This window comes from Aedes aegypti, chromosome 2 (genome assembly GCF_002204515.2).
Source record: "Aedes aegypti strain LVP_AGWG chromosome 2, AaegL5.0 Primary Assembly, whole genome shotgun sequence".
In the NCBI taxonomy this organism is placed as follows: domain Eukaryota; kingdom Metazoa; phylum Arthropoda; class Insecta; order Diptera; family Culicidae; genus Aedes; species Aedes aegypti.
The window spans coordinates 68,989,752-69,013,769 of NC_035108.1; the positions used below are offsets into that span (position 1 = coordinate 68,989,752).

General features: G+C 37.3%; 1 protein-coding gene across 5 annotated transcripts in view; it reads left to right on the forward strand.

The window, feature by feature from the left end:
* Positions 1–24,018, forward strand: part of LOC5574425 (ribosomal protein S6 kinase alpha-5) — a 90,978-nt gene that overhangs the window by 30,209 nt on the left and 36,751 nt on the right. For 3 of the 5 annotated variants that reach the window (XM_021841142.1, XM_021841143.1, XM_021841144.1), the window contains exon 2: positions 13,699–14,796. In XM_021841142.1, coding sequence (XP_021696834.1) covers positions 13,968–14,796 — 829 coding nt within the window. In that variant the 5' untranslated portion in view covers positions 13,699–13,967. Of the gene's footprint in view, positions 1–9,430; positions 9,677–13,661; positions 14,797–24,018 lie in introns of those variants that run through there. The other 2 variants (XM_021841140.1, XM_021841141.1) reach the window with 2 other exon arrangements.

Sequence of the window (24,018 nt, forward strand, 5' to 3'; positions counted from 1 at the left end):
TGTGTCTGTAAACCTTTGGGGAAACTGAATAGGCTTTATGGCCATGGGGATGAGACTTTGAAGACAATTTGAGGTAAACATCAAGAAATTTGTGTAAACTTGACAATAAATGCTGGGTTTACATTTTTTACTCATTGCTCTTCAATTTTTTGCTATAATCGTTCTTTAAAGTGGGTTTAAACAACTTAGATGTCTTTTCATCCTGTTTGCATCGTATTTCATCAATATTTTTAAGCTGTGAATGGCTTTGCAATCATATTCTTGAAAACTAGTTATTCCAGTTACTGTGACCCAATGTCACCCCCTCTATGGGGTGAGATTGGGCCATTTTTCATTCACTTGTAGCTTCGCAGTGAATCAATATTGTTCTATAATTTTTTGGACAGTTGTTAATGTACCATCGAAGTACATACACACCAAACTTGAAATTTATGGGAGTTAACTTGCGAAATTTATTCAAAAAATAAGTCGTACTTATCCTTTTTTGACCCATTCTCACCCCCAACGACGGTACGATTGAATGTGCTACTTTTGGCCGAGTGTCAATTCACCGAATGTCGTTTCCACAAACGTCAATCATCCGAATGCAAATCCCCCGAATATCTCTTTTCCTAGAATTACTCTTTTCGGGTCATCTGATATTCACCCTTCTTTATTTGGTTGGCGGTTCTTTCGAGTTCCACCGATCTCGGCATTTTTGGCAATATGTGTATAGTCGAAAATGATCAAATATCTTCTTCATATGATTGCTAATCTTCTTTTTAGTTTATCACCCTGGCACCAAATTCGTGGTACCTACAGACATTCAGAGATATAACATTCGGAGAAAAATAGCACAATCAAGAAAAATCAAAGAAAAAGTAGATCTATTGAGGTTCAATAACTCGGAATCCACACACACGGACGTTAAAATGGCGAATTGTGTTCCAACTCTCGCCACTAAACTATTATTTGATTTTCCTTACATGTTTAATCGAATGTTTGTATCGTTTCGTGCTTCGTGGCCGTGCGATTATTGGCGTCAGTCGTTTAGGCGTATCCTGAAAACCACGTAGCGTGTGTTCGATTCCCGCTTTTCGTCAAACAAAAAATTCATCACTGGACTACTGGGTGTTTCGTGTTGTCCGTTGCCTAATGTTAGTCCAGCCTTTGGCGCAAGACTTTGTAAATTGTCTTTAATATTCGTTCATAGATTAGGACCTACGTCTACACCGTCTTCAGCCAAAGGCCTATTCCTGTGATGGAATTTCCGTTTGACGAAAAGTTTCCACCGACTGGAGCGGGAAATACTCACGCCTAATCAACTAACGCCGCTAACCACACGACCAGGAAGCCGTGCGTTGCGGCAAAGTGAAACTATTCAGAAAGATCAAGCTGAGGTTGGTAGAATTGAATACCGTCGATTCAAAATTATTTCTGGCTGCAAATTTAACGAATTTTCAGAGCTAGAGTACTTACATACTTGTCAAACTATAAACGAATGAAGGCTCTTAGTTATTAACTGTAGAAATGCTGCTAGAACAGCTGAAAAGCAGATTTTGTCCCAGTTGAGTCGTAAGAACAACATATTTGAGCAGTTTGGATATGTCTTTTGAAAAAGTGTTTATGGAAACCGAGGGAGTCATGTCCATGGTTGTTGAAAAGCATCAATGAAAAAGAATAAATATTGTATACAAATGTACTGCTAAAGGTCGAAAAATGGAAGATTTGGTTTTCCGGGTAATGGTGCATTCCGGTAAATGGGTTTTGCGGGTAATGGTACATTCCGGTAAGTGGTATTTCGGTAAATTGCATTCCGGGTAATGGTATAGAATCAGATAAAGCATAAACAAGGTGTCCTCTTTATAAAATGAACAGTCCTTATGGGCGAAGCAAGAAAATTTTCCATGACCAACATTGGATGAGTTGGTAAAGGTATAGTTAGAAGGATGCTAAGGGATTCCTGAAAAGGTACTCGGCGAGATGCTTGGTAGATTTCAATCTAGATTCATGGCAAATTTTGCATGAAATTTTTGCTGGAATCCTAACGGAAATCGAATCCATAGTTGACCAGTTTCTTTGAAGCTCTTTCTGAGAGATTACTGAAAAGGTTATTTGTAGACTGCTGATAAGTGCGTCATATTGAGGCCACAAACACTACACTACCGTTGCACCTGTTTATATTTACCTATATATTTTAGTGCAGTATATACAGGGGATAGGCAAAGAGTGCTTCGTGAAGCCCAAGCAGGACAGTTCGGTTTTGCGTCGTCCGATTGATTTTGCTGACGGATTCGCGCGTATTTTCGTTGCCGGAGAATTTTTTCCCCTGTTTTGGAGCGCCTTGCTGGGTAGTGCTTCGTGAAGCCCAAGCAGGACAGTTCGGTTTTGCGTCGTCCGATTGATTTTTCTGACGGATTCGCGCGTATTTTCGTTGCCGGAGAATTTTTTTCCCCTGTTTTGGAGCGTCTTGCTGGGTAGTGCTTCGTGAAGCCCAAGCAGGACAGTTCGGTTTTGCGTCGTCCGATTGATTTTTCTGACGGATTCGCGCGTATTTTCGTTGCCGGAGAATTTTTTTCCCCTGTTTTGGAGCGTCTTGCTGGGTAGTGCTTCGTGAAGCCCAAGCAGGACAGTTCGGTTTTGCGTCGTCCGATTGATTTTTCTGACGGATTCGCGCGTATTTTCGTTGCCGGAGAATTTTTCCCCTGTTTTGGAGCGCCTTGCTGGGTAGTGCTTCGTGAAGCCCAAGCAGGACAGTTCGGTTTTGCGTCGTCCGATTGATTTTTCTGACGGATTCGCGCGTATTTTCGTTGCCGGAGAATTTTTTCCCCTGTTTTGGAGCGCCTTGCTGGGTAGTGCTTCGTGAAGCCCAAGCAGGACAGTTCGGTTTTGCGTCGTCCGATTGATTTTTCTGACGGATTCGCGCGTATTTTCGTTGCTGGATTTTTTTTTCCCTGTTTTGGAGCGCCTTGCTGGGTAGTGCTTCGTGAAGCCCAAGCAGGACAGTTCGGTTTTGCGTCGTCCGATTGATTTTTCTGACGGATTCGCGCGTATTTTCGTTGCCGGAGAATTTTTTCCCCTGTTTTGCAGTAGTGTGTGTTCCTTTGACTGCGACGCTTGCTCCTGCGGGGCGGGTGATGCGGTCAGGATCGAACGTGTTACGCGTGGAGTGCAGTGAAAATGTGTATAGTGTTTTACGGAAACCCCAGTGCAGCGACGGAGAAAAACTGCTTCACATCCTGGTAAAATCGTTCTTTATTATTGTTTACTTTACTCACTTATTACCAATTCAAACTAAATACGTGCCAGGGTCGAAAATATAATTTTCGATTCGGGAAGTGTAAAAACATTGCATATATCCATTTGATATCTGGATGTTTTTATGCGGGGCTTACTGTAAATAAAAATGACCTCAGAATGTGTGTGTATTTACTGCCATTCTTGAAATGGGTCGTTGGAATTTCAGTAGAGCTATCACCTTTCATCTCCTGGGCTAAAATTGTCTGCAGATATAAAGATATCGAAGGGTATCATTAAATACATGCATACAATTTTCTTCCATAAAAGCACTGCCGGCCAGTGGGAGGTGGATTGTATCACACACACACACACAGTATATACAGGGGATAGGCAAAATGATTGAGATAGGCAAAATTTTGCCCAAATTCAAATGCTTATAACTTTATGAAAAATGAATGAAATTGGATGCATCTGGAAAGTCGACGGCAAATTTGGTCCAGTTTTAGGAACTTCCTTGGCCATGCATATTGGCCACTGGACACCGGAGATGTTCCGGATTTTCTGAGGTCATGTCCAAATGTCATTTTTTCTGTCGCTTGTATTTTTGTGTGGTGTAAAGTTAGATAGATGTTTGCAATTTTCCTAGAAACTAGAACTAATAGGAAGTTGAATGCCACCGGACGCATTAAGATTGGTTGGAAATCTTCAGAAATATGACCATTTCCGTAAAACTGGTTCCGGAAAGCATGGTCAGTCATGTTTGTATTCCCAATCATGTAAATATTATCCGGAGCTATATCCAAGTGGACATCAACCTTAAAAATGATGTTTCCTGCAGCGTATTCAGAACCATTAGATGCACAGACCACTCTATAGAAGGTTCCAGGTGCCCTGGGGGAAGTGGTCAATTAGGAACATATCTGGAACCATATCAATATGGGCATCAAACTTCATGATTTTCAAAGGTTATGCTTTCCGAAGCATTTCCAGCACCACCGGCTGCCATGACCACTTTATAGTAGATTCCAGGTGCCCCGGGGATGTGGCCAATTCAAAACATGTCCGAAAACACATCAATATGGGTAAAAACATCAAGATTTTTGAAGGTGATGCTAATAGAAGTATTTACAGCGCAACTTATTTATATGACCACTGTATAGTAGGTTCCATGGGCCCTGGGGGATGAGGTCATGTTTCGAGTTGGCCACATCTCTAGGAGCCCCTGGAATATACTATAGAGTGATTATTATATCTTGTGGTTCTGAAAATGCTCGCCATTTTCTAAGTCACATGGATCTTACTGTTTATGGTAGAATGTGATTCTAAACAGATGAACGGACATGTTCCGAATTGGCCACATCCCCCGGGGCACCTGGAACCTACTATAAAGTGGTTATGGCAGCCGGTGATGCTGGAAATGCTTCGGAAAGCATAACCTTTGAAAATAATGAAGTTTGATGCCCATATTGATATGGTTCCGGATATGTTCCTAATTGACCACTTCCCCCAGGGCACCTGGAACCTTCTATAGAGTGGTCTGTGCAACTTCTGCATAGTCCCAGCGAATTCTTCCAATCATCCCGACCAAATTTCTTGTAAGATTTTTCATGAATTCATGGCAAAATTTTTGATGGATAGATAAATAGATAGATATTTTCAGCCAGACTTTTGTTGAGTTCTTGACGAGATTCATGGCCAAATCTTTGATATAATGCTTGGAAGATACAATTTTGGATTTATGTCAAAAGTATTGATCAGCTTCATAGAAAAACATCGAATGTATTTAGATATATCGCTTCTGTTAAAAATATCTCCAAGGATTCAACATGAGTTTCACCAGATAAAGAATTTTTTAAGGAACCAGCCATGGGTCATGTCTAACGCATAATTCTGAAGGCTTTTTAGAAGGTAATTGATTGAAATATAGTCTAAATTTAGATACATGGAGCAGAAATTTGTTTATATAATTCCAAAATCTCTCTGAACTTCCTATGATTTTTATTGGGTTTGATGGTCTTACAAATATTTCAACAAATAATTTATATCTTTTTGTCCATAATTTTTTTTTAAACTAAACCGTTCTAAGCTCACAGTATTTTATGAATTTAATTAAAAATAGTTAATAGATAATTTTTCATTACGAAAAGATCCTGGACCGACCGGGAATAGAACCCAGACACCTTCAGCATTGCTTTGCTTTGTAGTCGCGGACTCTAACCACTCGGCTAAGGAAGGCCTTAAAAAAAACAAATTTGTTTACATAAATTGAAAATCGAAAAATGTACTCAAAATTAAAAAAAAAAAGATTTATCAATCCTATTATTGTAATGGTTGACTTACTGATGTGGATTGACGCATGAAACTGGATGTGTCCCACTTGCCTCGTTTAGCGAAGTAACTGCGTCTAATGATTCATTATAAAACTTATTTTATTTACTTATAAATTAGCTGCACTTAGGGCAATTCAAAATTTAAAAATGTTTGAAAATCCAATCTCCCATATGCTCCTTACCATCCTTACCATAAAAATAGTGTTCTGTAAAATTTTCAGCTTTCTAGGTGGTGATTTAAAGGTGGCCCAAAGACAATATAGGTTTATATGGAAATTACTATGGAGAAATTTAGAGAAATGTTCCAAACACTCTAGTACTGTAATGTAAGTAGAAACTTATCATCCCATATTGAAAACTCATTCTTCAAACTTTAATGAAGGATGTTGCTGAAGAAACAAATCCCTTTTGAGCTAATTTTGTTTGGGATTTTTGTACATGTTTGCAGGGCTATAATCCCATATTAAGCTAAATAATAGCAAACAAACTCATGGATATCTCCTCTGCTATCCTTCGGATTGAATTTCTCTCTTCAGCTAATTTCTTCATTATGGTTTGAAGAACGAGTTTCCAATATGGGATAATAAGTTTGTATTAATATTACAGAACAACCGTGTTTGGAACATACCTCAAAATTTCTCCATAGTAATTTCCATACAAACCTATATTGTCTTTGGGCCACCTTCAAATCACCACCTAGAAAGCTGAAAATTTCACAGAACACTATTTCTATGGTAAGAATGGTAAGGAGCATATGGGAGATTGGATTTTCAAACATTTGTAAATTTTGAACCGCCCTACTGCACATCCGACACCGCCAATCGACCAATTGGCTTATTGATACACGGAGTAGCCGAAAACATCGTTCAAAAAATCAATCCGGGAATTGAAAAATTAGTTTTGAATGGACACCCTTCGTATCCCTGTTAGTAATGCTTTTAGCTACTTTGTTAAGGTTTTTATAGTTTTCTATCATTTTTTTTACTAAATACCAAGATTTTTTCACACATTCATTTTATTTTGACAAAGGCCATATAAAAAATCACACAAAAATGTAAATGGCCTTTAACATGGGCAAACATCTCATTTACTATTATGAGCCCTTATGTATCTTGTTTACTATTTGAACCAGATGTACGAAGTTTGCATTAATTGCCAATTAATTCTATGAATATGTGATGAGCATACAATCTTATATCTATAGCAGATTGGCCATCGAAAAAAGACAGGCAAACCTCGTTTAGAACGAACACCTTTAAGCTCTAAATCTGCAAACCTTCAAAGTTGTAGAAAATTGTTATGTTTGATATTATGATTAGGCGAAAACAGTAATGATTAATTTCTGTTATGCTACACTATATTTCTTGAAAATGTTTCACTTTTCTCAATGGTTATTAGTGTTTCGAAATAATTTCTTATTTTTTTCTTACTCTAAGCAATACTTTGTTTAACTTTTCTCTAATTTGTTTAACTCGCATGCAGAGTTCACAGCTTAACAGTTTCTTGCAGAAGATTTAAGCACGGCCAAATAGACGTAACACTTAGAACAAATCTCGATCAAAATCATAGTCATGATGACATGTACGTCCAATGGTAAAATCGGTGTGTTTTGCCGACAGGTCAACAGATGGCAGTGGTGTGTAAACGTCAAACACGAACAAAAACGATGCCAGCGCTGCGGTTGGTGGATTGGCCACCTACCATATTTTTGAATCGACAGTTTAAAAGGTGATCGATGGACAATGATGATAGTGTGACGCCTGTTTGTCTGTTGTTTAAGCATTGAAAAATTGTCTATAGTTACTCTCTATACCACCATAGATCCGGATATTCTCGAAAACAATCATGTATTTATAAGAGCTTCTTAATATGTCACTAGTTAACTTATCAATTGAGAATTGAATAAGTATGGTAGAGATGCATGCTTATGGCTTTGTTACATCCTTACCTTAAACTTATTTGGTTTAGAGAACTCTTGGCAGTAATGACAGTAAGGTCAGTAACAGTAAAAGCAGGGGGAAGCCCCGGGAATTCCAAATGATCGTGAAAAATACGGGAAATTGTAGAACACACCGGGATATTGAACTATGGGCGAAATTAGGAATTTTGCTGGGGGGATGCATAACTACCTGACCATTTGAATTTTGCATCATGACATCAACTTTTTATGAGTTGCTACAGGTATGGTTATTGGTTCGCATTATTTGTGCTTGCAAAATCCCGTGAGTTATAATATAATAGGTTACAATAGGTTTCCTGGATAGCTAAGAAGATTTTTGGTAGATTCTATTGTAGCTCAATGACTGATATTTTTAAGTGAATATTTTGTGATTGCTTAAAACTCAAATTAATTTTTGCGTTACGTAATAAATGGATGTTGTCTAGATAGTGATAGTGATTCTTGAAGGAGCCTTTTTTGGATTTCTAACTTGACTAATCCGTGATCTATGACAAAATCCTTTGAAGGTACCAGACGAGATTTTGTGTTGATTTATTCGAATCCAAAGCGAATTCTTCTTGCCATTATAAGCGTATTGCTTGTCTAACTAATAAAGTTGAAGGAATTCAAATTGAAAATATTGTATTCTGGAATGGTGACATTGAACATTTAATTGAATAATTCGTATAGCAGTTTAGAATTAGGGTCAATATAGAAGGAAGCCATACCTTTTCTCAAGGACACAAGTCTGAAGTAGGGACGTTCCGATACTTCCGATATATCGGAGTATCGATATTTTGCTTTCGATATTCGATATTTTGGTATCGATATTTCCTATTCAATATATCGATGATATCGATATTTTCTTCCGATATATCGTACACTTAATAAGGAAAACAATTGTAGGGTTTTCTAAATTCATAATTCATTTTTTGTATTTAAAAGAGCAGTTACTATACGAATTATACTATAATGTATCTTAACAGAAGATGTTTATGGCCATATCGGTCAAATTACCAATAATATTGAGTGCTCAAAGATTTTTTTCGCATCCTACGAAGTTAAACGGTAGATACTAAGCGATTTAGCAATTTTTCTTCATGCAAATATATCATATGATATTCCGATATATCGATATTTTGATTCAATATATCGGTGGTATCGATACTTTGATTCGATAATCGTATCGAATCAAATATCGATACTTTGCAATATCGGAACGTCCCTAATCTGAAGAAGCTTGGTGTGCTAGCAAACTTTAGGTGTGGCTTCGATTCATTTTCATCTTAATCAAACCATAAATGACTTATATGTTTAATGCAATAATCTTATGTCAATTCGGATTTTCAAGAGGATTTTGGACAAAACGTCTAAAGGCCAAAGGTCCAAAGACAAAAGATCGGAAGGAAAAAAGGTCTAAAATTACCTGCGTGATGGGTATTTTTCCTTCTTTGAAAAAAGATTGCCGACCTTTCGTCTCTTCTTTTTTGTTCTTCGAACTTTTGTCCTTTCGACCTTTTGTCTTTCGACCTTCTGTCTTTTCGACCTTTGGTCATAGATTCCTTTCAAGACTTTAAAAAAATAAATTCATTTTTTTTCTTATTCAGATAATTCTGACAACACTTTCTCTGAAGCAGTAGTTGTTAAATTATTTTGATTTACAAGTGCTGCTCCAATTACAAATTAAATGAGAATTAACAACCATCATGTAGTCGACCTTAATACATCCAACTAGTGTGTGTTTATGAAGGAACCCGAATCCAACACATCAACTACCAACAAATAAGTCGATTAGGTACCTACCTCTCTCTTGATACCGCACTTAGAGGGGGGCCAACCAGCCAGTGTCTCGGTTGTATTTGTTTTTGCTTTGGTCTCCACTCACACACATTCCAAGCCAAGCAAGGCCCACCACCCGAAGCGGAACAAGTGGAGCCCACCACTTTTACTCGGATTTTCATCGTCCCCTGAGACGGTCGTCGTCGTTCGTCGTGTTCCGTTGTTGGATTGGATGTGTGCCACGCGCGCGATTTTCCACATTTTGAAACCTTATTTTTTCGGTGCTGGGAGGAGGGCCCTCAATATTGTAGTGTGTACAAGTGCAAGGGATAATCTATATTCGGTATGAATTTTCAGAGTTAAGTAAGATTCATCCTTCAAGTTAGAACTGGCTTCGAAAATTTAAGAAGTAAGTAGCTAGTGGGTTATGTAGCAGATTGTGGTTGGGTAAAAACGTCCCCCACTGTGCGAAATAAGTTTGTACCATCCGGTTGGAAAGTTTGCAAAAAGTTGAAAAATATGGCAGTGAACGAATGAGACTATAAAATGAAGCTCTTTTTGTGAAGCAAACCTGAGTGATAAATATGAATTAGGTATTTGTTAAAACCTATTACAAGCGTGTGATGAAAAAAGGCATAAGCAACATGATCGATTTCTTTTCATCAATCCTCTCTTCTATCAAAACAAGATGCAAGTACGAGAAATCGATAATGTGACTTACGTCCTTGTTCTAGCACACGCTTGACCTTACAGTTTATTTTTATAAAACCAGTTTGACACATTTGTATTCGGAGTCCTCATTTAGTACAATCGCCCCACAGTTATGAATAATCCACAGATATGAATATCTTCAGAATTATTTTCAAAATTTTATGTTGAATTCTCTGCAGAGATTCCTTCCTGGTATTACAACAACTAGTCCATATTGGTACAGCATATAACATAGCCGGCATGAACATTTGTTTGAAGATCAAAAGCTTGTTCTGACGACAAAGTTTTGATTTTCTGTTAATAAGTGGATACAGACATTTTATATATTTTTGTTACATTCGGCTGAAATGCCCTCAATGTGATTTTTGAAAGAGAAATTTTTAATTTTTTTTTTTATTTTTTTTTTTCTTTATTATTGAGATAGATTTTTTTTTTTTTATTATCTAGCATAAGCCCTAGATACTTTACTTTATCTGACCAATTTATTAAAACCCCTCTCATCGTGACAACATGTCTACTTGAAAGTTTCAAATAAAGAGCTTCTGGTTCAATTAGGAATACAATAAGTTGAGTTTTGGAAACATTATGAGAAATCTTCCATTTTTGCAAGTATGAGGAAAAAATATCTAAACTTTTTTGCAATCTGCTACAGATGACACGTAGGCTTCGTCATTTGGCCTAAAGACTTGTGTCATCCGCAAACAAAGATCTTTTACATTCCTGAGGTAACTCATGTAAGTTAGATGTAAAAATATTGTGTAATATTGGTCCCAAAATGTAGCCTGATAATTAACTTGAACTATACGATTTGACAGATAACTTTGGATTATTCTAACAATGTACGCTGGAAAATAAAAAGTTATTTATTTAAATTTTATAATGAAGCCTTCATGCCGAACATTGCTATGGAGAGAGTTTTGTGCTTAACAGCGTCACCAAGATTTTAAGTCAAATTTTGATCTGCAAAATAACCCTTAGTTGATCTATAATTGTAAGCTGGCTGTAATTCTTCCGGTTTGATTGTGTTACCAATATCGAAATCATACAATATTGTCTAAAGATCAAATTCCACATAGCAAATTCGTCAGGAAACGTATGTTTGAGTAATACAATTGCCAATAAAGATTCCTTTCGAATGACAGACATTTTTCAAATGTTACGCCAGAGATGTACTGAATGAACTTATTTTTGCCAAGGCAACAGCGAGTGAGAGTGGTATGGCGTGTGGAGTAGAGACCGGTTGATGGGAGTTGTTGGTGGTAGGCGTTCGTATAACTGTACTCGCGTTACGGGTTAGCTGTATCGCCGTGCGCGTGCCGCACACACATTCGCATTGGGAAGAATGTGTGGCGAGCAAGAGAACCCAACAACGGGGTGGACCGACAGACGATGATGTCCTAATTTTCTACCGCAGACACATCACAACCAAAGTTATACCGCACAAGACTGAAGAAGCAGGCCAGAGGCAACCTCATTCCGATGAATAACATCAGAGGAAGCAGCTAGCGTTAAGCTGGGTTTTGCTTTCTTGTTTCGATTTGACTTGTAAGAAGTTTGTGTCTGTGTCTTGTGCTGGTAACTTTTGGCTTGTGATGTTTGCTAGCTTTTGTTGTCTGGGCGATTCGGGAACTTCGTAAAAGAATTTTTAAAACATTGATTACCTATGACGTTAGGTAGGTAAATGATTTATAAATTGCTTCCATTTCGGTGTTTGTATAAGTCTCTATGAAAAAAATACTGGAAAAAAACTTACATATCGAGGCAAAAGACAAAAATGTTTCAGTCTTGAGGTCAAACTCAACTACTCTGTTTCGTATAAGAGGCTCCTTTCATTTTTCGACGTGTTAATAATATAGTAGCTGAAATGATATTTTGTTTGCAAAATCTGAATACTGCTACATGTGATGCAAAACACGAAAATCATTGGAGGACCGTTACGTGAGTAGTTTCAAAATGGGTATATATATAGCTGGTAGCAACTCTCTTTCAGAGACTTGGTTTATTCTAGTCCTTTATGCAGCGATTCGTCTCTGAAAAGTGTCTATTTTAAATGGAAGGATCATAAAGTCTGTTCAAAATGGTTTTAGAATCCATTTTTCCTTTTTATCCTTCGTGAAATCCTTGTGCAACATTGCTAAGGCTCCAGAGAAACTTCCAGGGACTCTTACTTGTTAATTGTCTAGGAATGTCTTCCAAGATTCTCCGAGGAAAAGCTTCGTGAATTCTTCTAATGATTTCTCCAGAAATTTGTCTTGGAATACTTTTATAGACTCCTCCAAGAATAATCCACAAATTCGAATTCTCAGCAGAGTACAAAAAAATCCTCCAAAGATTAGGAATTTCTCCAGAAATTGTTCCAGGAAATTTTTCAAACGGATTACTTTGAAAACTTTCCCAGATACTAGTCCAGATTTTTTCATCAAGTTTTTTAAAAGATTCCTCCAAGATTCGCTGCAAGTAAACCTCCAGGAACTTCTGGAAGGCTTCAATAAAAATACCTTGAGTAATCAATTTCTGCAGAAATTCGTGTAAAAATCCTAACAGAAAATGCAGGTGTACAACCTAGAGACTCAAGAGGTACCTACGTGACTCTCCTAAAGATTCTTCTGGAATTCTATTACTGATTCCTTGAATAAGACATTTATTGACTATTTTAGAGGAATTCCTAGGAAAATGAAAGATACTGTTTCAATGTTTAAACAAGTTCTAAATTGAATCTTGGAGAAATTCTAGAAAACATATGGATTAATTATTGTATAAGTTCCTGGAGAACTTAGGACTGCCTTGAGAAATTTATTTTTCCACCTTTAAAAGACTCATTGCATTAATTCCTGCAAGTATCCTTGCTTAGAATAAATCCTGACGGGATTCTCGAAGATATTCTCAATTGGAAATCATGAAGGAGTTCCTAGAGAGATACTTTGGAAAATTCCTGAATCTTCGGAGTACCTTCAGGAAACTTTTGACAACTGCTTGAAATTATGTCTGATGAATTTCCTGAAGAAAGTCATGCAAAAATATTTAGATTATTACCTTACGCCTGTCACTAGGAATCAAAAAAAAATCCTAGAAGTGCCCGGAATGTCTGGTTTTGATCCTTATACAAAATCTTAGAGTTTTTTTTTCTGGTTTCTGTTTGGCCTCTTTTTCTTCCATTTTGTCTTTTCAAATAATCGTTCAACAGTCAATCAGCCCTGTGTACAATATATGCCAAAATACGTCAGACCAGTTCATTTACATTTGTTTGCATGATGATCAACCGGCTCGAATCTCACTTAAAAATATAATAGCCCATGTAGTCGCCAACATTCTCAATTATGGACCCATACGCACCTTCTGGGTATATTTTCGGCCAGTTTTCCCAGTCATACACCGCAAACGAAGAGCACCGGATTACGTGCCAGCTGCTCCACTTCGTATACTGGTTTGCCGGTAGTGAACTGGAGATCTCTAATCGCTCAAACAAGTTTTAATTGGGAATCCGAAGGTTGTTAATGCCAGTTCAGTTCATTGTCGTCGTGATGCCATTTTTCTTATTTGAGACATTCGTGAAATTTGGGAAATGCCCTTCCAGCTTTAACACGAATCTCTTTATTGAAAAATAAACTTGTTACTAATCCCGTATATAGTTTCACGAACGCTTTTTGAAAAATTCTAACGTATTCTTTTCTATTTATTTTCAGATTACAACATGAATTGAATACTTCTACCTAAATACAGAGAAAAACATAAATCTTGGTGAAAGCAAGTAAAATTGTTCAGTGCACGAAATTCGTAAGTGATATCAGTCGTACAAACCTCTGACCACCGCAGTTGTGGCCAACCATGGAAGTGATTTAAGAAAATAGAAGTGTTTCCGCAACCATTGAAAGGTTCGGTTGGGAAAGTGAAATTATCCAATCATATAAATTACCGAAGTGCTTACGGTGTGGGGGTGTGACAAATAAATTCGAGTGGGTATCTAGTGCTGGATTAACCTGTGAGATAACATGAGTCGCAATCGTACCAAAGGAGGTACGGCCGGTTCCTCTAGCAAGAAGCAGCACGAAAGTGGCTTCTACGAGGACTACTCCTCGTCGTCTTCGTCAACTTCCTACGGTTTGGCTTCGAAAGATTTGAAAAGTTCGTCCGGAAGCAGCAAAACTCAAAGCTCGTCGTCTTCTTCTCGGCACTACCACCATAACCACCACCATCACCAGCAAGCTCGTCCGATGAAAACAGATTACATGGCGTACTACAACAATTTGAAGTACTACCAACAGCAATCGGAACCGAAGCGCAAGGGGGCTTGCGATTCGATCGAGCCACCAGATCTGATCAATCAGATTGTGGCCGATCAGCAGAGGAAACTGCTGCAGCAGGCTGCAGCCCGGAAGAAACAGCAGCAACAGGAACAGCACGCGCTTGTTAGTAGCAGTAGCAGCAGCGGTGGGGGCGGTGGTGGAAGCAGTAACTACCACCAGGTACGCGAAGCGCCCGTCATAATCGACTCGGAAGATTCAGATAACGGTGCGGCCAGTGGTAATGAAAGTGGCAGCGATGGGGAAGTGCACTCGAACCGATTACATCAGCACCATCACAACCACCAGCAGCATCAGAAACATGGTAATGGTGGGGCCAAGCCACGTGCAGCCGAGGATGAAGATGATGAGGAAGACGACGACGAGGAGATGGAGGAGGACGAACCTCAGCAAAAACAGCAACAGGACACGCCCAAAAAGCGAAACGAAAAAAGCAGCAGCAGTGTCATCTACAATGGCACGATAATAGACAAGGAAGGGCTTGAGATGATCAAGAGCTCCACCATCAACACCAAAGGTGAGTCATTTGTGAATGTCACTGTTTATTACGAAACGATCCCCTAAGTACAATGTGCGATATCGTTTTCTCCATATTATCGTGAAAGTCTCGCATATCAAACTGTAAATTTTCCTTTTCATGAACCGTGGAAACTTCCCACAAACGATAAGACGCCTTCGCCCTCATCGTCGCCATCGCACGGTTGGTTTAGGTTTGATCGTAATGCCATTGTGAAATCAAGCTATAGTGCTTACACCAGTGATCTCCAAAGTGGGCGAATTCGCCCCTCCGGGGGCGATTTTCAGGTCCAGGGGGGCGAAAATTTATAAAACTGAATTTGGGGGGCGAAAATGTTAGAAAGGGGGCGAAAATTATGGTATAACAGCAATTGAAAAACAATAGATTCAAAGTTTATAAGAGACACTCATACTTCAATGAAAGCATTTACATCTGATAAAGAATTTTTTTGACTCCTAACTATTTCATCTGTTCCTGTGTGTACCTCTAAGCTCGCTTGATTTTTAATTATGATAGACAAATTTGACGATTTTATTTGAGATCTGAATGGTTTTTGACTTAATGTATTTTCAAAGAAGAAAATGTGTGAGAATTTCTGACGATATTTGAAATTGATTTCCAAGTTTAATGTATTGTTTGGTGGCTTTTTGCTAGGTGATCTTTGGAATAAGGCTTTATTATAAGTTTTAATTGCTTCTCACGCATTTATTACACCACTCATTTTGATATTTTGATTTTAAAAATTGGCCTGAGTAGCATTAAATTGCATGGATCAAAGCTAAAATAAAATCATGTGCACTGAACGTTATACTTCGGTGAATGAAAAGTTGAAGAATAGTCTGAGTTTACTTATATATATATATATATATATATATATATATATATATATATATATATATATATATATATATATATATATATATATATATATATATATATATATATATATATATATATATATATATATATATATATATATATATATATATATATATATATATATATTTTTTTTTTTTTATTTTGTATTATTTCTATATTTGCGATAAGTTTTGCAAATATGTATAAATATTCTTGAAATTTATGAATTTTAAATCAAAACAGACTTTAGATTGAACTGTTTCCAGAACAGCCGAAAATGTATTACAAAAATTTCTTAAATGTATTTCAACAACTTAATATACCAGTAGAAGACATTCTTTTTGGGGTATTTCAATTGAAGCATTATGATTGACTACTACAGTGTACTACACCTTTTGAATTTGACCAATTTTCGGTACACTTATGATGAGATATTAATCAATACTTCAACGTAAGTTTACTGCTTAATACAAATGTTTAAATTTCGTATCAGGGGGGCGATTCCAAAATATATTGGTCTCAAGGGGGCGAAAGTCAAAAAAGTTTGGGAAACACTGGCTTACACTTTCATTTCGCTTCGAATTTTGCTTCCGTAAGCAGATTTGGTTTCGGTTAGCTCAACCGCAATATCCGGGTGATCAATGTTGCTGCTTACCGCAGCCGTTATGATGGTCGTTTTGGACGCATTTGGCTCTTTCGATAAATGTTAGGGCATTGGCGTAAACCTCGAAACTTGGGATTGCCCCCTAGATTTTTTTGATAAAGAAATGAAATGGTGTATTTTCAAAATTTCTAGATCATCAATGTTTGACAGTCAATAGCAATATGTAGTTTTGAAAGAGAGTGGGCCATTTGTCAAAACGGTCATTTGGTATAATGCCCATTTGACATAACCAGAACTATAGTCGAAAGCTCAAAATTACGCTCAAAGTTATCGACAGGTTTTTTTCGCACATGGCGCTAGCAACTAAAAGCAATTTCCGCAAACGAATTTAAAGTGAAAATAACTGTTATTTTCATAAATAGCACTTTCCCACTCTTGTTGTTGGCTCACACAGTCGCGCATTTGGTCGTTGTTTTGCAAGTTCGATCCGCACTTCCTCATCACTCGCGCTGACTGCTTTGCCTCTGTAGGTATGTATTGGTATTATGCTTTTCGGTTGCGCCATTGCTACTTATGCCGCCTTCGCCCGGCGCCGTCGATTACCGATTAGCGGTAGTTGTTGTTGCTCCATTCAGCTTCGGCTCGGATGGTTCAGGCTGCTGGATGTTACGATTCGTTGAAGATTGTATCTATTTCGATAAGACGTTTCGTCACAGTCGAAGATGAGATCTTTTCGGCCCGAAGAATGCGTAACAGTAGCAGATTAACTCATACAAGAATGTTGGAGGTTTATTCAAATTGAATAACAGTATCCCGGCATAATGTGTGTGTTGGATCTTCTTGATTCGATTGGAGGCATAGAAGCTGTGGAGACAAACTAGTTATACCAGCAACAAGAAACATATGAATAATATTGACAACAAAATGCGTAGGAAATGGTACCGTTTGGCCAGATAAGGTTGTTGGTGAACCGGCTTTTAAGCTAACAAATCTCCATTACCTTGACATTGCCTTGGTACATTTATGTCGATATTGTAGTCGGAAATGAAGTTATTAGTTATGACGTTCTTTTAATTTATACATTGGGTCAATGTGAATTTAGAAACTTAAATTTGCTTAACTTCATCTGACCAATCCCCTATCATCGCGACATCGTATCTACTTCAAGGTTATAACTTTTGATTTACGTTGGAATATTAAAAGTTGAGTTTTGGAAGCATTAAAAGAATTCTTCCGTTTCAACTAGTATGAAGAAAAAATATCCAAACATTTTTAGCAATCTAGTACAGATGAAGCGCAGGTTTCGGAGATTTTTGACATCCCTGAGGTTACTTAGGTTAAATGTGAAAAAATTGTATATTGGTCCAAAATGCTGCCTGGAGGAACACTAGAATCACAGGAAGTCTGTTGGAGCTCTGATAACTAATTTGAAGTGTACGATTTGACAGATAACTTTGAATTAATCTAACAATGTATGTTGGAAAATTAAAGTTTTTTTTTTATTATTTTAGGATCAAGCCTTCATACCAAACTCTGTTGTATGCCTTTTCTACTGCTAGTAGAACTAAGACCAGTTAGAATAGCTTTCAGATTTGATGAAACTTGTAGTTGATGTCTGGTCGAATGCCCAAATCGGACTCCAAACTGTTCATTAACAAAAAATGAATTTACGTCGATGTGAACCATCAACCAAAATATTTTTTCTAAAGGTTTACTCATAGAGAAAAGTTAGTTGATTGGACGACAGCTAGAAGCTTCGTAGAGTTTTTTGTCCGATTTTAAAATTGGCGTACCCGTGAAATTTTTCCATTTGTCAGGAAACCTGAAAACATTTGTTGAATATATCAAGTAAGGAAGCAAGAATGATAGGCTATATTCTAGAAGCTTCTTGCTGAGGATGTAAAAAGTTCCATCATTGTTTTCACATCAGTTCTCTTTTATTTCAAATCAGTTCCCGAAGAATTGTCGAAAACGTTATCATGATTGAGAATGCTTTTGAAATCTTAATTAAGTTGATTTTCAATTTGACTATTCTTCAATGTGGAGCCCCTAGAATCGGTTGGAGACCACTAACGACTGTCACTCATGCGGACAGGCCAGACATTTTTGCATCGTCCATCGTGTTATGAAAAAGAGGCCATCGTCGCTATTTGCAAATATTTTTCTGTAAAAATCTAAAGTCATTCCATCCATATGGATAATTTGGATTAGGACAGCTCAAAAGTGAGGGTTTACAGATTTTCGTTGTAGAGAACAAAGGGAAAACATTTTTCAATGCTTTTAACTATGAACTGCATAGTCAGAACATATTTAACACTAGAAAGCGGACATAGAGGCCGGGGTCTTCATGAGGACTATCATTTTCATCATTTTGTAGCCGTTTCAAAATTGCAGAACAGATGCTATGGGCATAATTCATAAAAGTGCCTGTTCGCATCTCCAAATTTAATCTAATTTTTAATCCCTCGATATCGACTCATGGAAGCATACTAAAACAAAAAATATAGTTACAACGATGGTTTCTTCAAACAGCTTTCCAAGGTATTCCTGTTTCATGACTAGAAATGTCCATAAGTCGTTGGTCCCCCTAATTGTGGTTTTGTGGGCTTCGTGGCCTAATGGTTAGTGTCGTCAGGCAGTGAGCGCATCGTGTCATGGGGTGTGCGTTCGATTCCTGCTTCAGCCATTGAAACTTTTCGTCAGAAATGTTTCGCGGCTGTGCCACTAGAGCATGCTTGTCCGTTGTCTAATGTTAAGTTACAGTCTGTGCAGTTAAATGGCTGAAGACGGTGTCCGTGTCATGTTTGAAAATATGACAATAAGCTATTCAGCAGAATATTCGAGATTTTTTGGTAGGATTCCATTCTCTAAACATATAATATTCTGGAACTTTCAAAATGTTTCACAACAACACAGCCACTATAACAGCATTTTAGACCGTAATTATTTCAGATTAGAACATTAAAACAGCATTGAGGCCTCGTGCTTGATGGAGTATTGTCAGAGCATAACTTGAGGCGATTTTGTGGACTAGTTGGTATCATGCGCTTTGAAAGATTATACACAGCTTATCGCTCTAAAATTTCGGATGAACGAAGAAAAGACGGTGATTTGCTATTTCAAGTTTAATGCCTTTAAGAGGACAATTTACATCAATAACCAATCCTATAAAATCTATCACTACATTTTACTTTCTATCTTTAATGCGATGGTAGATTTTTATGCGGATTTATTTGAATTAAAAAAAACTGGTTTTAAATTTTTAATGATTGTTGATGATTGAATGATGGATTCTTTAGCCTTTACGCTAATTTAGATTCAAGGAATTGTAACTTTTTTTTGACTTTATTTGTGTGACTTTTAACTCATCCGGCTAGTTCTTCACTCAGGAATTGTAACGATTCTGTAGTTCTGTATGTAAAAAATCTTCTACGCAGCTCTAAATTTGATCATATTTTTAATTTATATAAGATTCAAACCAAGTATTTTTTCTAAAGATATCTTCGGGAACAACTCTAGCGATTCCTCCCAAGATTTTTGATCCATCAGTCATTCCTCCATCAGTTATTTGATAAATTCCTCACACAAAATGTCCAGGGATGGCTCCAGAAAACATAGTAGGAAATTTCTAAGAAATAATTGACGAAGAAACCTCAACAAAATCGGGTGAACGTTATTCCTGATGAACCTCCTGTAGAAATTTTTGGTATCAACTTCTGCATAGATCTCCAAAAGAACTCCTGGGTCCTTGAGGTCGAGTCCCTAGATCCTGCTGGAGGTTAGACAAATCCTTAATAAATTTCTGGACGAACTTCATAAGTAAACCTTGGTCGAGGATTTAGGCAATTGAAAGAGTTCTTACCTTTTAGGCAATTGAAAAAGATTACCGTAAACCGGGGGCAAATTGATCAGTGGGGCGAGTTTGATCAGGTCGGTACCAAAAAACATTTCCTCCGAAGGATGCTGAAAGCTTCGTTGGCACCACAGATATTCAATGTTTTCTAGTTTATGCATGTCTAATGATGATGTTGCACTATTTCATTTTTATTAGGCTCAGTTTTGCATAGAAATATTCACACTTTTTGAAGATGTAAGCAATACCGTTGGAAATGTCGGTGCTAAACAATCTACTGGTGCTATGCGTACAAGTCAACTTTGAGTATTTAAAATGTTGCGTAAGCTTAAGTATGGACTACTGAACTCATTTTTGATATCATACAGCTTGGAAGTATAGTTTTTTTGCTCATAAAACCGTTAATTCTAAAAAAATGCTCATTTCAAGGGAAATTGCCTACATTTAGGCGTATTAGGCAGATTTTCAAAGTTTAATTTTGCAATAAAATGATCAAAAACTTGAGTTGTAAGAATTTTGACATCATTTTCAGATTCAGGAGACCTAAATTTAGTAGATACGGATATTTTTCATTCTTAAACCTGCTTTGTTATATGGTGATCAATTTCGCCCCAGTGTGTCGTTTTAATTTTTTGACATTTAAACTATTTTAATGATATGTTAAATATTATTTCATGAAAAGTCGATTACATAAACTGATAAAGAATAATGGAGTACTGATTTTGTCGAAATTTATTTGACAATATTTGAATTCCCATGGGTAACACAACAAAAAGTAGTAAAAAAGTGATCAATTTGCCCCCGGATTACGGTACCTGGATTTTGTTTAAAACATTGTACACATTTTCAGAGTAATCATTGTTTTTTTTTTTTTACAATGAAGAAATCTGCAATCAGACCCCTGAGAAGGTAACTCAGGCAGTGTGGGAATGCCGCACCATCGACAACCCACTAAAATCAGCTCAATCACTGTATCGCTGAAATGCTCAAGTGGTGTACAGAATGCACAAAAATACCCTTGGCCTCAAACGCTTTTCTCTCCGTAACCGGTAGTCTAGGGTGAAATTACTACAAGTATAAGCGTTGGATTGTTGAAAAAATTCCTGGATTGAATATTGATAAGTTAATTTATGTTACCCTCGAAAGATCACTTGATCCGTTCTTGACGATGATCCGTTTCTTGACGATTGTTTGAGAGATTTGTTGAAGAAGCGCCATGAGATATTATCAGAAGAATCCATGACGAATCTGAGAAGAAACTACACAACAACCTGTAGGTATAGAAAAGGAAAAAAGGGACTTTACGAGATCATTTTGTGGGAAAGTTTGGATTTTGATAGCATTTAATAGCATCCCCAAGTAACCAGTAAGCACGATAATGCGGCACGGTAACAGCATTATATGCGCATATAGGGTAATAATTTGATGCATGTCAGTTTTATATACGCATATAATGCTATTATAATGCCAGAAAAGGCTAAATAGCGTGCCATTATAGTGCCAAGATATAACCGTGCTTCTCTGCACCACTAATGCTGATATAAGACCACGTGAGAAACGTCAGTTGTTTTCGCCAGGTTTTTAGGGCGAATATTTTGTGCTTTCGCGTACGCAGCCAGAGAGCTTTCGCGTATGCGGCCAAGCAACTGGTACACGAGGTAAATAAATGAATGAATGAAAACGGAAACCTCTAATAGTATGCAAAAAATGTAATAAAATGATACAGATAATACTTCTCCGTATCAGACATATTCGTTTTGGTAGTTTTCATCCTTTTGAGGACTTGCAATTGCCACATTTTGATCCTCGTTTTATGATGATGAAATTCCTCATTTTGCGTCTCGAACCTGCGACACCCGTATTGTTGAGTTGTTGTCCTGCTCCTTTGCTCCTACGGCCACATAAGATGAACGGTATTGGAAAGAAAAGTGACCAATTTAAACCATCACTTTTCCCCGTCATAAAACCTGCAATTGTAGTAGTGAGAAGATTTATGTTTGACTCCCTCTTACCACTATATGCAAACACAAAGCACGTGGTATATCTGTCAAAAAACTGGATGGCATTTAAACATGCCCTGTATTCGAATATAAAGCCAATATAGTGCTTATTTAATGCCTGTATGCATCAAGCTTAGAAACAGTAATGATGCTGTAATAGGGTTTCTATACATCGGAAGTGCGGTTATAAGGTTTGTAAGCATTTGTGGTGCTATTATAATGCATGTACGCATCTATGATGCTGATTAAGGGCTTATTATTAGTGCTTATGGTTACTTGGGTCTCTCAACACCTAAAAACTACACAAACATTCTCAATATAATCATAAAGCTAACCGTTATAACCCGATTTTCAAAACGCCCAATAATCGCTTTTTTCCAAATCATTCCCTGCTTAAAACGGCCAATGAAAATTTCGCAAACCGTGCATGGTGAGAGCCCTGACTCTCTCTTGTTCATTCGTTGTAAACAAAAATGGCCAAGCCTTGGGCCAATGCGCGTTGAAAAAAATCAAGTTGGCTTATGAATAAGGCCAATGCCTGGTTGAAAATCGAGAATGATGGACCAAGCATTTGAACTCTCAATTTTTCCACATTTTTGGTAGTTTGCAAAATGAAATCCGTTTCTCGGTAGGAATCGAACTCACGACTCCAAATTTCACAACAATTTGTCCATTTAGTCCAATAACAAAGTATATGTACTGTTTAGTTTTTCGGTAGAATAAAATCGATTATTAACGTATAGTAATAGTAAATCGTCACCCAACGAGCAATACATTACATTGATTGATTCGAATATTAAGAAACAGGAATTGAAAATGTGATGAAAAATATTCACTTCGTATTGTCTCAGAACTAACGATTGGCCCTTTTGAATTGTTACGCGAGAGTAGAGAAAATGCCGAAGCAATATCAACCATGCAGCATCTTCTCATAAACATCATCCATCCCAAGTTTTTAAACCACCCGAAGGCATAGTAGCATCTGATACAAACACAATCAGCTCGAAACAATCTACAGTCCTCTCGGAAATCTCATTCGCGGAAGCCTTGATAAGGACAATGACCGCAAACTGTAGTGCCGTTTTTATTCAGCTATATGTACACATCTAAGATCAATTTGGCTAGGTATGTCTTTTCTACGACATGCCCACAAAAACACGGTGCTGTGCAATAGAAACTTTATCATCATTCATGCCATAATATTACTGCGCCTGTCGACGGTGGTTGAGGTATCCCCCAATCATCCAGTTGGCTAGCGGTGGTCAATTTGCGCAACAACAGCAAAGAAAAACATGCTCTATCGAACAACTACTCACACTAATTCACATTCCACGGCCGTACCGTGACTACCACATCAAGTAAAGTTTGGGCAAACATTCGACCGTTCCGTGTAGTAATAAGTGGCAATAGTAATATTGCTCGCAGCACGTAACATACGCCACGGGTTACCGATGGGCGGGGAAGTTGGTGGCCAAGTTCAAGGTAGTTTATTCAGCTTGCCGCGACCGATAAGACAGCGGTGACACTCCTAGCATAACATGTGATAAGGGCATAACTGCATTTCCAACTCGCTCGAGAGGGTTGCATGATTGCAATCTACAAGTCCCGAAACATGTTTAATAGTATGTCATATTGAAGTTAGTTTCTTTAACAATCTTGTTTATGAGTTAGGCTTCATATGCTGGTCGAGTTGGACCCTTTTATTTATTATTTTAAAGTCCAATCTTTGACCAATTATAGTAGATTAATTCAAGCTCAAGTTATATTTAGTAAACAAATTTTATAATCATAATAAAGAATCTAATTATTGTTATTCGAGTTAGTTCTTTTGTGAATCAGTACGGTAAATATGAGTAGATAATATTGTTTTTGATAAGAGGAGCATAAAATTTCATTTGTTCACATTT